General features: G+C 39.8%; 1 protein-coding gene across 2 annotated transcripts; it reads left to right on the top strand.

Moving 5' to 3' along the window:
• Positions 1 to 4,032: 4,032 nt before the first annotated feature.
• On the top strand, positions 4,033 to 16,858 carry CHAMP1 (chromosome alignment maintaining phosphoprotein 1). Of its 2 annotated transcripts, none has more exons than XR_004958170.1 (3): positions 4,033 to 4,120; positions 8,160 to 8,279; positions 13,318 to 13,345. XR_004958170.1 is itself a non-coding variant. In XM_036250563.1 (3 exons), the coding sequence occupies exon 3, from the start codon at positions 13,373 to 13,375 to the stop codon at positions 15,839 to 15,841; it is 2,469 nt and encodes an 822-aa protein (XP_036106456.1). In that variant the 5' UTR covers positions 4,033 to 4,120; positions 8,160 to 8,279; positions 13,365 to 13,372; the 3' UTR covers positions 15,842 to 16,858. The 2 variants fall into 2 exon arrangements, 1 of the variants encoding a protein (XP_036106456.1); XM_036250563.1 differs by lacking the exon at positions 13,318 to 13,345 and adding an exon at positions 13,365 to 16,858.
• Positions 16,859 to 17,240: the final 382 nt, after the last annotated feature.

Genomic DNA, 17,240 nt, shown 5'->3' on the forward strand with positions numbered 1-17,240 from the left:
GACCGGGAGGTCTTTAGTGCTCATTTTCAAAATTTGTGGTTTAAAGCAATGGTTCTCATGCTTTTTGGTCTTAGGAACTGTTTACATTTTTAAAAATTATTGGCAACCGAAGTACTTTTTTTTTTTTTTTTTTACCAATGCAAAAGTTTATTTAACAAAAGTTCAGTGTGAAAATGGACATCTCCCAGTATTTTCCTGGAAGAGTGTTGACTGAATATAAGCTGCTGCCTCAGGGGCCAACTTCTCATTAGCACACACATAAGCAGTGACTGCAATCCTCCTGGATCCTGGGGCAGCTGGTGGGCAACACCACATGCTCCCTCCAGCTTGCGCAAATGATAAAACCAAGTTGCCAGCATATCTCTGGAGGGAGCTTGTACATTTTTCTGGTGTGTCACCTTTTGTGGCTACTACCTGAGGGTTGGTTCCTGGATCAACCTAGCTGATATAGAACAAGGTTTGTGTTCACAAGTCCCACAGGACTATTTCAAACAAAGAAGCAGTTCTTTACAGGTGTGCATGAGAGCAGGTAAAAACAAACAGAAACACCCCTCAATTCCAACCTGCAAGGGATTTGACTGCATGCTCTCACAGCTACCTGAGTGTCCAGCTCCCAATCGACTGGCATGTGGAAAACTGACTAGGACTGTAATCTAACCTATACAGACAGCCTAGCAGGTAGGCCAGCATAGATTAACTTTTATTTAGAATTCATAACTTTGCTTAGATTGACCTGTAAATCTATTCAGATCACTCTAGATTTTATAAGGTGTAACCATATCCTATAATTTTTAAGAGTTTAACAGAAATGCTGAGACTTAATTCAACTTCCTTCCATACGTATGCCATCCCTGACATTGAGGTTGCCAGGCTGTTTTTCAAGAACAAACCCAGAATATTTTGTAGGACCAGGGGGTGGATCTGGCTGAATCCACTTGAGGCTGGCCAAAGGTACTTGAAGGACCCTCTAGTGACCTCCTCATGAACTTTTCTCATTATAATACAAAATCTCTTCCCAGCAGCAGAACATTTCCACCATTTCTGAACATGTGATGTATATATAACCATGTTTTCTAACCGTGCAGAAATGTCCCTATCTATACATGCCATGACAAAATTCACCTGGATGTTTATGTATGATATCTCTGAATAAAGATGAATCTGATCACTTGTTTAGGACACACTGCTTTGGGACTGATCCCTGGTGTGTCCTTGCTTGCTGGCTTGCAATAAAGTTTCTTCTCATAAAATCAACTTAGAGTTGTCTTTTGGCTGGCAGCTACTGAGTAATTGGATCGGACTCAGTCTGGTAACAGGATCCTCCCTTTTGGGACACTAACGGATCCTGGTACACACTCAACTACTAGGAGTCTCTAAAAACAAAGGTAGTGGCTTGGACAATCACTAAGGTTTGAGAGGCAACCAGATGTTTAGGCTGAGCTGATTTACAAGGTTCATCTCCTACATGAAACCAGTCTCTCAAGACTGGGAGAGATGGCTGTTTTATCTAATGCACAGATTTCAACACAGGGAGTCAAGGAAAATGAAGATATAAGGGAGTATTTTCCAAACAAAAGAACAAGATAAATGTCCAGAAATAGATCTTAATGAATTGGAGGTAAGTGATTTACCCAACAGAGAGCTGTTAAAATAACTGTTATAAAGATGGTCACTGAGGTCCGGAAAGCAATGAATGAACAAAGTAAGAATTTCAACAAAGAGATTGAAAATATTAAAAAGTACCAAACAGAAATAGAGATGAACAATACAATAACTAAACTGAAAAATTCAACAGAGGGGGCAATAGAAGACTAAATTAAGTGGAAGGATGGATCAGCAAACTCAAGGGTATTGCAGTAGAACTCATCTAATCAGAGGAACCAGAAGAAAAAGAGTGAAGGGACTTAGGGAACAGAACAAGTAGTTCAATGTATGCACTATGGGGGGAGAGTTGTCCTAGGAGAAAGGAAAGGGAAAGGGGCATAATTTCAATTTGAAATAGTGGCAGAGGGTGTTTTGTTATTTGTTGATAGAGAAAACAAAACAAACAAACAAAAAAACCCCAGTTTGTGCCACATCACAATCTAGATTTTGGCTTTTAAGAGTCGTTCTATGGTAGAGGTTTGTTGAAAGTTCAGTTGGGATAATCAACTTATTCTAACACTGAAGGAAGAAAACGTAAAGCAACCTTACAAATGATGGCCTGCAGCCACAATGAACCATGTTCTGTTTTGCTTTTAGTATGTTTTTATTGATTTTTAGAAAGAGAGGAAAGGAGAGGGGGAGAGAGAGAGAGAGAGAAACCAATGATGAGCTGCCTCCTGCACACACCCTGAGTGGGGATCGCCCACAATCCGGATGTGCCGACCAGGAATCTAACCTGCAACCCTTCAGGACAAGGCTTAACCGAGCCACACCAGCCAGGGCTGAACCTTATTTCTAAAAGTGGAGCTCACAATAGAAGGTAAAAAGGCTCCAAAGAAGCTCCTTAAAGAAAAGAAACCTAGAACTGCAGTGTTCCAGAAGCTCCCCACACTCCACAACCAGTTCTAGACCCAAGGGATTCCCTTCTGCAGATAAGAAAGCAAACACCACCAAAGGAACAAGTACTCATCTGCAGATTGATATTTCATTGACAAATCACCCACGATAGCTCATCTTCACCAACTGCAGAAATAGTAAACTGACACTAGTACTAGTCTCTGGGCTCTAACCAGTTCTTTAACTGGAAATTGTGTGATATGAATGACAAACTATCTCCCAGAAGGTGGCTTTAGGAGTAACAACTACAATAATAATAAAGGACTGCAAGTTATTTTGGTAATATTGATAAAGCAGCAACACAATAAGAATATTACAAGACTTTTACAATACAGACAAAATAAGAAAAACAGCACTCTATATATGCCGATACTGAATTTTACGACATAACTTATCAAAGGTAACAATCATAAAAGCTAATATGTATAACTTGATGTCCAGAGAAAAGATCCTCCCATTTCTGCATTTAAAATTTACAGCTTAAAAAGTGCTTTTATTAAGGCTCAAGATTATTTTTACTGTTTTATTGGACATTTGTCTCTTCTTTTGTAAATAACGCTGTTAGTGTTTTTTGCCTGTATTTCTAGTGGGGTGTTCAACTTTTTTTTTATAAAGAACCTTTTGATGTTGAATTAATATTCCTTTCAAAATTGGGCCTTTAAAGATGAGAAGGGTATGAATGATGTTCAATTATTTGTGATCCCCTTTGCCGCTCCCAGCAGTGATTAAAATCTAATCAAAATGAACGGATCATTCTGCTACAAAAACAAAAATCTGAAAATTCCCTAAAATGCACCCAGTTACTTTATACAAACATTGTAAGTCAGAATATGTCCAGAAATACAAGAATGCAGGATCTTAAATTCGGCGTGAAAGGAGACTACAATAAACAGCAGCAGAACAGACTGGAGATGCCGGCAACCAGGTGGACCTTGCGGGATGCTGTTGGCTCATGCAGGTGCACCTGGAGGGCAATAGTTCGCACACACAAGGGAATCTGCTCTGGCCACAGGGGCGGGAACGCCGGGTGGGGATCAGATTGTTTTACCCTAACAGTTTCTCATCTACCCCGGCCTTCGGCCAGCGAATCTGAAACGCCAGGCCTCTTCCTTGAGAAGCACCTTCGCGGTTGGGCGCCCCCAGGCCAGGGCTCGACGCCTCGACCTGGCAGGAGGAATCGGAGGGCGACCGCCATCTCAATCCGCTAGCTCTGGAAACCTAGGCCCCGCCCCAAGCCCCAGCTGACGCGAAGGAACTTCCAGGAGCCGGGCAGGAAACACGTCACCTCCGGGGGCTGGGCGGGACGCTCGACGCGCCAACGCACTCTGCGAAGGTGCATCCCGCGACCAGCGATCTGATTGGCCCGCGCGGAAGGGCGCGCGTCGCCAAACTCGCTTCCCGTCAGCCCTGGTCCTCCCGACCTGCGGCCGCGCGCACGCTCGCGCGTCCGGACCTGCGCCTGCGCTTTGCCGCCATTCGGGAGGCCGCCGCTCTGCAGGGCCTCACGGAGCAGCCCGGGAGCGCGAGCCCGGCCTCCCGCCGACGTTCGCCTAGTTGGACGCCGCCGCGGTCCAGCGGGGTGAGAAGCGGGGCGGGCAGGGAGGGGCGTCGTCGGGGCCCGCACACCCCTAGGCCAGCATCCGGAGGAAGCCTAGGGCGTCCACCGAGGAGGGGCCTGCGCCCGGTCCGCTCCCGCCCCGCTGGCTGGAGGACCCGCTCCCCAGAGGCCGCGGGCGGGGTGGACTCTACGGGACTTGAGGGTGGGGAGGCAGGTAACGTTTTATTTAAAAGCCTGGTGGGGAGTCCGCTCTGGTTCTCAAGGCACGCATTTCTTTAGTTTCAGACTTAGATGCAGTTTCCTCCGCCCCTGGACTGCGTGGGCTTTTGTCATTGTTTTAAAATCCGCTAGACAGCCCACAGAGGGGAGAAATGTCATCATGTATCAGATAAGGGACTGGTGTCCAGAAAATGTAAAGAACTGTAGCAACAACAAAAAGCAAGCCAATTAAAAACTGGGCGAAGGCCTTAAGTAGGTATTTCTCCGGAGAAGATGTACAGATGGCCAGTGAGCATATTAAAGGCTGCGCATTAGCCGTTACAGTTAGAGAGATGAAAACCAGAATGAACTACCATATCACGCCCATTAGCCTGGCTAGTCAAAAAACACGAGCGATGGCAAGGGTGCGGAGAAAGGGGGACACTTTGCATTGCTGGCGGGATGTAAAATGGTGCAGCCAGGAGCTGTGGCAAATGGTTCAGCAGTGGTTCCTCCAAAATTTAAACAGTTACGTGATCCAGCAATTTCACCCCAAGGTATAAACTCCGAAGAATTGAAAGCAGGGACTCAAATAGATATTGTATACCATAACAGCCTTATTTGAAGTAGCCAAACAATCCAAATGTCTGTCCACACATGAATGGAAAACAAAATGTTATTCATCCTTAAAAAGGACTAACATTCTGTTACGTGCTGTAGTTTAGATGTGCTAAGTGAAATAAGCCAGACACAGAAGAACACAGAGTGTATAACTCCACTCATAGAAACAGAAAATGAAATAGAGGTTACCAGGGGCTGGTGGGGGTAGAGTGAGGAGGGGAAGTTATTGTTTAATGGGTACAGAGTTTATGTGGTGATGAAGAGTTCTGGAAATGGATAATGGTGATGGTTTTTACAATATTGTGAATGTACTTAATGCCACTAAAGTGTGCTTATAAAAATGGTTAGAATGGTAAATTGTGTTGTCTTTTACCACAAATTTAAAAAAATGTATAGGAAAAGGCAAAACGACGGAGACAGTGAAGAGCTCAGTGATTGTTAGGAGTGCAGGGAATTGTTATGGCAGTGAAAGTATTCTGTACGATTCTGGGACGGTCAGTTCTGTAATGGGTACGTGACACTATATGTGTGAAATCCATAGAACTGTAAAACATGTCGAGTGACCCCTAAATGTGAACTGTGGACTTCAGTTAATATCAGTATTCATTTGTCATTTGGAACAATATACCACACTAATACAGGATGTTAAACTAAAACTGCTCTAAGAAAATAAAGTTTACTAGTTTTTAAAAAATCAGCTTGGGTAAAGAGCAACGCTAGTGTGTATATGCATAAAACCCAGTTAACTTTAAACCTGCTCTACATGTCGCATTTTAATTTTAAAAGCTATATATCAGATTTAAAAAAAAAAAAAAAACTGACCAGGAAGAAATTGGCTAGGAATGGGAAATAGGTGTGATACTATATGGCATAGAACTTCATTGAAAAGTTCAGGATGATGCACTGGAAAAACAGTAATGATTAGAACTTGTGTATTTATAACATGTCTGTAGAGGCGAAACTAGGATGAGAGAAATTTTTATTAACTGGACAATTTAGAGTTACTTTCATAGTTAGGCTTAGGAGCTCTTGAAATTTAAAAAAAAAAAATTGCTAGAATCTTAAAGCTGAAATGAATCTGTGTCTAGTCTCTACCCAGCAGCTGAATTCTGTCTAAGTTCTGAAACAGGCCAGTGGGAAAGACAGTATTGTGTTACAAATAGATCCAGAATCAGGAAACCAGGATCTTTTACTGCTTCCTCTGACCTAATTTTGTGATCTTTCATAAGTCATTTCTCTCACTCAGCATCAGTTTTTCCCAATTGTAAAATAAAGATGTTGGACTCAAGTCCTCTGAGAGTCCTCCCAGTCCTATCCTGATCATTGGCTTCCAGTTATGGAGGGCTCCTACCTGTCAAAGCAACTTATTCTAGTCTGTGATTGAGTAGTTCCTACAGCTTCCTATGTTGAGCTGATATCTGTTTTCCTGCCGGCTTCCACTTGTTGCTTTTAGGACAGCTTACATATTATTCATAGTTCTTCCCCTTTTGAAGTTAATTGCCTGTACTCATGGATGACAAGTTTTCAGCCTGTCATCCTGGTTGCTTTCATTTGTAAGTTCCCTAGTGTTAAGGACTCTCCTAAAGTATCCTTCCTGCTCAGAGCTGGAGACAGGGATCCACTGGAATACTCTGCCAAAGGCAGAATATGGAATGCAGCTCTCTACAGTGCAATATTCTGCATTTGATATTTGGATTCTAAATGTTTGGTAGATTTCATCTTGTTGATTTTGGCCCGTTGTATTGGTTTTTTAAGATCTTACTAAATTCCACTGTATTAGGTTGGTCAAGATATATTTAAAAGAACCTCTATAGATAGAACTTTATTCTGGTCCTGCGTCACATGCTTATTACTTGCCTGATCTTGAGCAAGTTAATGTCTAAGTTTGAGTTTCCTCAACTTTAAATTGAAGTTTTAAAGTAGATGGACCCTGAGGTCTTTTCTTATCCTAAAATTCACTGGCTCCAAGACTAGATGGTAGTTTTAGGTCTTTTCTAGTTTTAAAATCTTGTGAATCTAAGATTAGGGCTCCAGTCTTTATGAGAGAATGTGTGAGATTGAACAGGTACTCTCTGAGCATATACCATGTACCAGGGAAGTGCAAGGACCCCTGCCCTCTGAGAGCCCACATCCTGGTACGGAATTAGAATGTACTGCCAGAGATAACCACTACAGTAGAGATGGGTATATAGCAGGGGTCCAAGGAAGATTGGAGAGGGTGGGGAATTGGCCAGTTTTTAAGAAGCAATCCCACCTAAAGGATGGAGGAACTTGCCTAATGACTGGGTATCGAGATGTGGAGTGTAAAGGAGAGGAGATACCTGTGTAAAGGCCCAGAAACTTGAATTGTTAGGGAATTACAGGTGGGTCAGTACTTTGAGAATGCAGTGTACTCAGGGGCCAGATTGTGAAGAACTTTATATGCCATGCTTAAATTTTGTACTGTAGGTGTTGGAATTACCTTGAGAAATTGTGAGCAGGCAAGTCACATTAGGTTTTTATGTTTGGAAGATGACTGGTAGCAGTACCTGAGTGGATTGGAAGGAAGTGAGATTTGTGACAGGGAGATAAGGTATCAGAATGAAAGTAGTTGACAAGATGTAGGGAATAGAGGGAAGGGTAGATAAATGTCCTGGAACTTAATCAGAAGAGTATTATGAGCCATTATCTAGCTTGTTTACAGCCAGTTTATCCCATTCTGTTCAGGTCAACAACTTACCCAGACCCTTTTGCCTTTTCTTTGCAATTAATGCATGAAAAGGCCTGAGCAGTTCAAAGTACAGTACCACCCTTCTTTCCCCAGAGGCCTCTTTCTTCTTTGCCCCTTGGTCCTGTTGATTATGTTGCCTCTTCCTCCACTGCCTGTCAGTTTGCTGTTCTGCTTTGTAGTATGGATAATTGACAAAATGCCAGCTGTACCTTTAGTCATTGCAACAGTCTCCTGGTGCTTGTCACATAAGCTGAAGTTAGATGGTAGGTTTGAGAAGGGTTTGGTTATGTACATGGGCATTCAATAGTGGATTATTAAAGAGGAATTAGATAGAGGTGGTGTCATGGATAGTATTTGGTGTCATTTCATGAAAGTAAGTATCCAGGCTGATTTGATTGGACTACTGTCACTGTTGCAGGATGGGGTAGCAGAATGGTGAGAGAAATAAACAGAATTCTATTATAGGGGGCATAAGATATCATAGAGATGGGATTTTGATTGCCCTTTATTTTATTTTATTTTATTTTTTAGGTTCAACTTTTCTTTGACCTTCTTCATGTACCCCAGGCTATTTTCTGTGGTTTAGTCAAAACACCATGTAAACTTGCTGCCCTTTGAAGACCTTTTTTAAGACTTCTAGTAAGACAGCTGGTAAGTCCTACGGAGAAGCATGTTGGTCTTTATTTCTTTCCCACTCTAAAAGTACTTGTCATAGATTTATAGTGTGATTCTACCAGCATTTTCTTGCCTTTTTTTTTTGCTTTTTAATGTTTAGGAGAATATTTTATGATGAGAATTGTTTTTGAAAAGTTCTTGAAGTTCTTGAGGAAAAACTATAAAAGCATTCACAGTCATATATAAAATGATATTTAAACATGATGAATTTGGGGTTTGATAGGTAAATTTTGTAACATTTAAAATTTTTTAATGAAGAGATTATTAGAATATGATAATGAGGCTTAAATAGTAGGCAGGTGAGGGTAATAGAAACTTAGAGATTGAGCAGAAGACTTTGGTAGCAAGAAGAAAGAGGGAGGGCCATTTGGGAGAGGTAGGGAATGTTCGGGAAGTCTGAGGAATCATCAGGGCTTAATACAGACTGAAAGGGAATGGGAATGAATGATGTATTTACAGAGTGGCCTTACGTGAAGGGTGGGAGAGCTGGTGAATGGACAGGTTTGGCAGGCAACAATTGAGGACAAAAGTAATTGGTCCACTCCAAGAAGCTGAGGTGGCTGGAGGCTGCTTGAGGCAAGAGCAGCAGGAATTAGGCTAAATGGTATTAATTAAAAACAGGGACTAAATTACAGGAGCTGCTATAAAGGGAGAAACTGAGTTAATGGAAAGTAGAAATAAGGAGAAAAGTTGATAGAGCTTTGCCTGCTTGAAAGGGACCACAAGACTGGGATAGCATTTGGGAAAGAGTGTGTGGCCAAAAAGAGGGCCAGCTCCCTACTGTGGTACTGTGTCAGAGACATCCATTTATGAGATGTGGTTTTGTTTTATTCTGCTTTTCATTTGGTTAGTTTACCAGAAGCATTTAAAAAAAACTTCCTGACTATAAAATAGTATGCTCAGATACTTCTGTGGGAATAGAAGAAACAGTGCTTTACCCTTAAAGTTTATAACCTAATCTGTATTAGACACTTACCAGGCTTTTTGATGATCTCTATTATATGAGTTACTGTTGGTAAAAGTTGGTGAGGCAGCATGTAGGAAAGGAAGAAAATTGTTTTGTTAATGGACTATACATTATGCAAAGAGAGGAGAGGTGTAGCTAAGTAAATGCTACATTGGCAAGAGAAAACAAAAGTCCTTTCTCCATACTGTGTATGAATTATTGCTTGAGAAGTTGGGAAAAGTTTCTATAATTAACAGTTTAATTAAGCTTAAGAAACTTGGAACAAAAAATGAAAGTAATGCCTTTCTTTGTCACAAGCAGGACTTTACTATCTTTTGGATAAGTCACTGTGTGTTGGTCAGCCATAACTTCAAGGTGATTTTGGAACTCTTTATCAGAAACCGAAGGATTAAATATTTTAGAGACTACCCTGTAGTTTTTGTTTTTTTTAATCTTCACCTGAGGACATTTTTGCATTTATCTTCAGATAGAGCAGGAGGGAGAGAGGGAGGAAGAGAGAGAGAGAAACATCAGTGTTAGACACATCGAGTGGTTGCCACCCACACGACCCCAACTGGGGCCGGGGACAAACTGCAACCGAGGTATGTGCCCTTAACGGGAACTGAACCCAGGACTCTCTGGTCCGTGGACCAATGCTCTAACCGCTGAGCAAAACCGGCAGGGCCCTTGTAGTTTTTAATATTATAATGATAGCTAGCACTGAGTGCTTGCTGTATATCAGATACTATTCTAAATATGCTATAAAATACTACATTCATTTTATAGTCAAGGAAGTGGTAGCATAGAAATGTTTAGTAACTTGATAAAAGCCAGACAGTGGAACCAGGACTCAAACCCAGCAAATCTGAGCTTTTAATTAACCTCTATGTCATAATATATGTAACATAAGACATAACATGATATGATATGTAACATAATATACCTAGCATTTTTAACATGAGCATCCCTTTACTCTTCATTATTGCCACTTATGGCCAGATGGGGTTATTGAGATAACCTATTCTTTTTTATATGTTTTATTATGTTTTTACAGTCAAGATTTTTTTTTAGAGATTTTTATCATACTAAGTGATTATATTTTTCTTTTCTTATAGTCCTTCTAGCCCTAAAAACAATTTTCTAAAAGACAGGATAATTGCTAATACTTTCTGAAGCACTAGTTTGTTTCCTCAATTATCACCTTTCTAACTTTAGACACCCTCAAAAATTGTAAATGATACACCACTGATATAGGTGATAGAAAACAATATTGTCAAGAACATTTTGAAAGCAAGTTATCAAAATTAGAAATTATATTAAAAATTTTAATGTTTTTAGATTAATAAAGGGAGGTCCTGTGATTACCAGTGTTTCTAATCTGTACTGTTTTTTTGAGGAGCAATAACATGGGAAAAGTATATTTTGACCTTGTTGTTACCACTAGCACAGTGCACATTATATACTCTTAGTAGTAGCTGGTACTTTTGGTAAATGATGGGACATAATTAAATGAGAAGAGATTTTTGTTAGCTGCATGGTGAATAGACTCACTGTGCATGTTAGTTACAGAATCTGTTTTAGCAGTTGTTGGATTTCTATGCTAAGAAGAACATACCAGATGGAACTAGTGGAGAACAGAATAGAGTCCAGAATAGATTCATGTACGTGAAATTTAGTAAATGCTAAATGGAAAATTATATATAAGTGAGAAAAAGGGTTGTGTATTCAGTATTGTTGAGACAACCAAACTGTCTATTTGGGATGAAGAAATAAGCAAAATCCTAGTTCACCTCCTTTTTAAAGATACAAATATAAAAAAATTAAACTATCAAAATCATAGGAAAAAATATTGAGTGATTAAAAATAATGAAGTGGGAAAACAATTTAAAACAGTCATAAGGAAAACACTTAAGTTTTTAATTTTTGTGTAAACCAATGATGTGTGGTTAAAAAAATACCATAAAATCAAGAAATAAATGATAAACTGAAAATATTTTTAGTAAAAGAGTTGATTTCTTTTATATACAAGGACAATTTATAAATAAGAAAAATGGAAAAGCATATAGAAAAGAATGTACATGTCTAATAAGCAAGGAAAAATGTTTGTTTCTCATTAAAGAAAAGCACATTAAAACAGTATTGAGATAATTAGTTTTCACTTAAGAAATAGCAAACATTAGAAAGTTAATGATACTCATTGTTGATGAGGAATCTGGGAAATTGTCCCTCATCTATACACTATAGGTTGGTATGTAGTAGTAGTAATAGTAGTAGTGCTTTAACTTCTTGAGAGTTTGGTACAATGTATCAATTTTAATTGCAAATAGCCTTTGAACCAGGTAATCCCTTTCTAGGAATTCTCTCTTCAAAAATACCCTCAGATTCAAAGATATGTCCAAAGAAATTCAGAGCTTACTCTGAAAAAGGTAAAAATGTCCTAGAAAATGTACTCTTAATTCAGCAGAACTCCTGAAACCTATACCTGCCAAAAACTTAGCCCAGTTTTGTTTCCAGAAGCACAAAACCTGCTCCTCTTACTTCTTCGGAGCCTCAGAAATCTGGCGCTGTTATTTCTCTTGAGCCAGAGAGACACCTTTTCTTCCTTAAAGGAAAGCAGGTTGCAGAATAATATGTTTAATATCCCATTTGCATAGAATGTGTTTATGCATTTGTGTATACATAGAACATTTTTTCAGTGACATGTAAGTACAGTGGTTACCTCTGGGGAGTGATACTGTGTGACTGTCGTGTACTTCATGAATGAGTATGTTTTTAACTGAGCTTCTATTAACTTTTATCACCTAAAGAGACTCACTTAAAAATGTTAAAAGTCTATTTTCTGGCAAGCAAGTTTCTGCTACCAGGCTATCCTCTATCTAAATTGCCCTTTGCTTGGCAAGGGCAACATCTCTGCTCAAGTAATAATTTTAAACCTAGGATAGCATGTTATTAAAATCTCTGCTCGAATGTCTCCTTGACAGCTTTCTTTACATTGCCCTCCATACTCTTACCTCCCTACCATTGTAAGCACCATATTTCAAGAGACCCCTGTAACCGTGAGTGCTTAGAAAAGCATGGGACACAAAAATTATTTAATTATTAAATAAATGAAAAAAAACTTTATATTATGATGGATAAAATACAAGATATGTTAATATTTTTTTTTAAAGATCTATGAGCTCTGGCTGTGGTTGTTCCCAGTCAGGGCACATACAAGATTCAACCAAGGAATACATAAATAAGTGGAACAACAAATCAGTGTTTCTCTTGCTCAAACAATAAATAAATAAATAATTTAAAAAAAATCCTCACCAGAGGATATTTTTCTATTTATCTTCAGGTAGAGTGGGAGGGAGAGAGAGAGAAACATCGATATGAGAGAGACACATCGACTGGTTGCATCCTGCACAACCCCGACCAGGGCTGGAGATGAAATGCAACCAAGGTACATGCCCTTGACCAGAATCGAACCCATGACTCATTGGTCCATCGGCCAGTGCTCTAAACTCTGAGCTAAACTGGCCAGGAGAAAATAAAGAAATTTTTAAAAAAATCTATGAAAAGAGTTATCATAGTTAGACTTAATTTAACAAGTGTTTTCTGAAATGGATTTAAAGTTTCTTGCTCAGCCTCAAATAGCCTAGCTTGAATTTTTATATTTATTTAGCTTTATGCACAGACAACTTATTGATATTTGGGGTTTTAGAGTCGAGGTGGAAAGCACATGCAACAGATAATTCTGGAGTTGTGCTTGGGTCACTGATAGTTTCATAACCTGGTCAAGTCACTTCTCTGAATATCAAGTTTTTCAGGTCTAAATGAAAAAAATAGTACCTGTCATATTATTAGGAGGATTGAGTAGAATGATGTATGTAAACCTAGCAGAGTTCCTGGGACTCAGTTAAAAATTAGTTCCATTCTTTCTCTTCAAAATCCTCTATAGAGATATTATTGAATAAATGTACATGGCATTCTAAGCTTAAAATTCTACAGTTTCAGAATGGGCTAGATTAGCATTTCATTTGTGATTATGTTTGCTGAAAATAATTTATTTCTACTTTATTGCAGCACTGTTGAAAAATTTTTAAAGAATATAATTGTGTGTGTTGTAACAGAAAGAAAAATGGAAGTATTTCCGGAACTTCGTAAACCATCAGTACGTTTGGAGTGTGACCACTGCAGTTTCAGAGGCACGGATTATGAAAACGTACAAATCCACATGGGCACCATCCATCCAGAATTTTGTGATGAAATGGATGCTGGTGGGTTAGGTAAAATGATATTTTACCAGAAAAGTGCAAAGCTGTTTCATTGCCATAAATGCTTCTTTACGAGCAAGATGTACTCTAATGTATACTATCATATCACATCCAAACATGCAGCCCCAGAAAAATGGAATGAAAAACCCAAAAATCAGTTAAACAAAGAAACAGATTCTGTGAAAAGCCCTCCTATTTCCGAACACCAGAAAATGCCCTCTAATGCAGAACTCCAGAAACCTGTTCCTGCCCTTTCCATAGAAACAGAGAAACTTGGTCCAGTTTTGTCTCCAGAATCACCCAAACCTACTTCTCTTACTTCCCTGGAACCTCAGAAGCCTGGCCCTGTTGTTTCTCCTGAGCCACAGATACCTTCTCTTTCTTCTCCTGAGCCACCAAAAACTACCCCTATTTCTTCTCCTGAACTTCCAAAACCAGTCCCTGTTGTTTCTGAATCTCAGAAACCAGTCCCAGTTCCTTCTCCAGAACCACAGAAACTTGCTCCTGTATCTCCTGAGCCAGTAAAGACTACTCTTATTAATCCTAAACCTCAGAAACACTCCCATTTCCCAGAAACATTAGGGCCACCTTCAGCCTCCTCTCCAGAGTCACCAGTTCTAGCTGCTTCCCCTGAACCTTGGGGGCCATCCCCAACTGCATCTCCAGAGTCTCGGAAGCCAGCACGGACAATCTCTCCTGAGCCAAGGAAGCCATCCCCATCAGATTCTCCTGAACCTTGGAAGCCATTCCCTGCTGTCTCTCCGGAACCTAGGAGACCAGCCCCATCTGTGTCACCAGGTTCTTGGAAGCCAGGGCCACCTGGGTCCCCTAGGTCTTGGAAATCCAGTCCTTCAGCATCAGGACCCTGGAAGCCAGCTAAACCTGCTCCATCTGTGTCTCCTGGACCTTGGAAACCAATTCCTTCTATATCACCTGGACCTTGGAAACCAACTCCATCTGTGTCCCCTGCATCCTGGAAGTCTTCATCAGTCTCACCTGGTTCCTGGAAATCTCCCCCTGCGTCTCCTGAGTCGTGGAAGTCTGGCCCACCAGAACTGCGAAAGACAACTCCCACCTTGTCACCTGAACATTGGAAGACAGTTCCCCCTGTGTCTCCTGAGCTCCGTAAAGCAGGACCTCCCTTGTCTCCTGAGCTTCGCAAACCAGGCCCACCATTGTCCCCAGACATTCGTAGCCCGGCGGGATCTCCAGAGCTCCGAAAGCCCTCAGGATCTCCAGAGCTTTGGAAGCTTTCTCCTGATCAGCGGAAGACTCCTCCTGCTTCACTTGATTTTCCTGAGTTCCAGAAAAGTTCCCGTGGTGGTTCCCCTGATCTCTGGAAGTCTTCCTTTTTTATTGAACCTCAGAAACCTGTCTTCCCTGAGGCCCGGAAACCTTCTGGGTCATCTGAGTCCCCTAAAGCATCCTCCGATATCTGGAAGCCTGTTCTCTCTATTGATACTGAGCCTAGAAAGCCTGCCTTGTTTTCTGAGCCTCCCAAAACAGCGCCTCCTGCTTCTCCTGAACCACGAAAACGAGCTCTTTTTCCAGAGCCCCGGAAACATGCCCTTTTCCCTGAACTTTCCAAATCTGCTATATTCTCAGAATCTCAGAAGGCAGTTGAATTGGGTGATGAACTACAGACAGATGCCATAGATGATCAAAAGTGTGATATTTTGGTTCAGGAAGAACTACTAGCTACACCTAAGAAACTCTTAGAAGACACTTTATTTCCTGCCTCAAAGAAGCTCAAGAAAGACAACCAAGAGAATTCTGATGCTGAGCTTAGTAGTAATGAGTATATAAAAACAGATTTGGAAGCAATAGATAGTAAGGGCCAAGAATCAAGCAGTGATCAAGAGCAGGTTGATGTTGAATCTATTGATTTTAGTAAAGAGAACAAAATGGATATGACTAGTTCAGAGCAGTCCAAAAATGTATTACAATTTACCGAAGAAAAAGAGGCTTTTATCTCTGAAGAAGAGATTGCAAAATATATGAAGCGTGGAAAAGGAAAATATTATTGCAAAATTTGTTGCTGTCGTGCTATGAAAAAAGGTGCTGTTTTGCATCATTTGGTTAATAAGCATAATGTCCATAGCCCTTACAAATGCACAATTTGTGGAAAGGCTTTTCTTTTGGAATCTCTCCTTAAAAATCATGTAGCAGCCCATGGGCAAAGTTTACTTAAATGTCCACGTTGTAATTTTGAATCAAATTTCCCAAGAGGCTTTAAGAAACATTTAACTCATTGTCAAAGTCGGCATAATGAAGAAGCAAACAAAAAGCTAATGGAAGCTCTTGAACCACCAATGGAGGAGCAGCAGATTTGATTTTTAAAAACTGTGTCTATATGCTCTACGGAGTTACTTGTGGAAACCATTTGTTGAAAGTATGGTTAAATAGCCTCGTTGGATCAGTAGATAGATGTTGCTGTGTATGGTGTAGAGTGTTTGTCTCAGTAGTGTTACACAGAATAGGCATTTGGTTATTTTTTCATGGTCTCTGTTTTATGTTTCTGTCTTATAAATCAATTCAAACTGTATACTTCAGATGGATAAAACATCTAATCTCTTTAAGTATATTTGAATAATATGAAGATGTAGGCATTCATTTAACAAGCAAGAGCAAGTTGTACTCAATTTAGGATATCTAGTTAAAGTGTATCTTTTTTGTGAAACTCATTTAAGACAATGGAAATTATTAGTTGGAATGTTTAAGAATTAGGCATGAAAATTTTGAGAAATTTTGTTTTCTTAAAAGTATTTTCAGATCATAAAAGTTATTTTGAATTTTCTATTTGATCATTTTTATAAATCTTGAACAGACAGTTTCTAGATGTTTATTAACTTCTGTGTCTTGGAAAATTGGAGTCTCAGGGTTGCTGATTATCTGCTAAACGGGGAGAAATTGAGTTAAGTATAAAAAATTGTTTGCAGCCTTCTCCTACAGGAAACTGAGAAAGGTGAGTATTTAGGTCTTGTCCTTAGTTGTTTGCGTTGGAGTCTTCCATTCTGTATCTTATCCTGAGATCTGGTCCTTCACTTCCCTGTGAGCTCACACCAATAGATGATTCTTAATTGCCAAATGTGTTAGAGATGTACCTCCTACTCCCGGGCCTTACGTGCCACCTGTTGGAGCTTCAGATCAGGGTAATGAGTAGGAACTGAAAGTCTTCCAGATTCACCACAGAAAATTTTATAAAGACATTTCTGTTTGAGAATGTGTCATTTTTTTTTGTCTTTAAAGTTGTTGCTGTAAATACCTTGCGCCCATTCATGGATTATTTTATTCTAAAATATTTTGTCAAATGTGTATCAACCAAATTAAAAACAAAGGCTTTCTCATCACCAACATCTTCATGTGTGTGTTTTCTTTTTCATTGTATGATACCCAATTTGTTATTCTTTCCTATTTCCACTGGTTTTCACCATACTAATCTTTTCATATTTGGAGCAACATTTTCTCAGCTCTGTTTTCTCAAAGTTCTGTGGTCAGGTAAGTTAGGGAATCACTATATTAGATGTGCCTTGTGGAAAATCTCATCAGTGCACATTAGCTTATTAAAGGTTGTTTTACTTCCAGTGGTTACTCAACTCTGGCTGCTTCATTTAAACATTGTAGAACATTTGGTGTCATTGGGGTTCTGATGTGTAGTCAGGATTGCGATACTGGCTTTAATTGAGCTGTACTTGGATCTTTTCAAACAAGGAGTGCTTTTTTTGTTGTTAA

Source organism: Molossus molossus, unplaced genomic scaffold, assembly GCF_014108415.1.
Source record: "Molossus molossus isolate mMolMol1 unplaced genomic scaffold, mMolMol1.p scaffold_m16_p_9, whole genome shotgun sequence".
In the NCBI taxonomy this organism is placed as follows: Eukaryota; Metazoa; Chordata; class Mammalia; order Chiroptera; family Molossidae; genus Molossus; species Molossus molossus.

What these genes read in the sequence shown, in the direction of transcription:
- CHAMP1 (XM_036250563.1), top strand. Translation starts at nt 13,373, where the DNA reads ATGGAAGTATTTCCGGAACTTCGTAAACCATCAGTACGTTTGGAGTGT.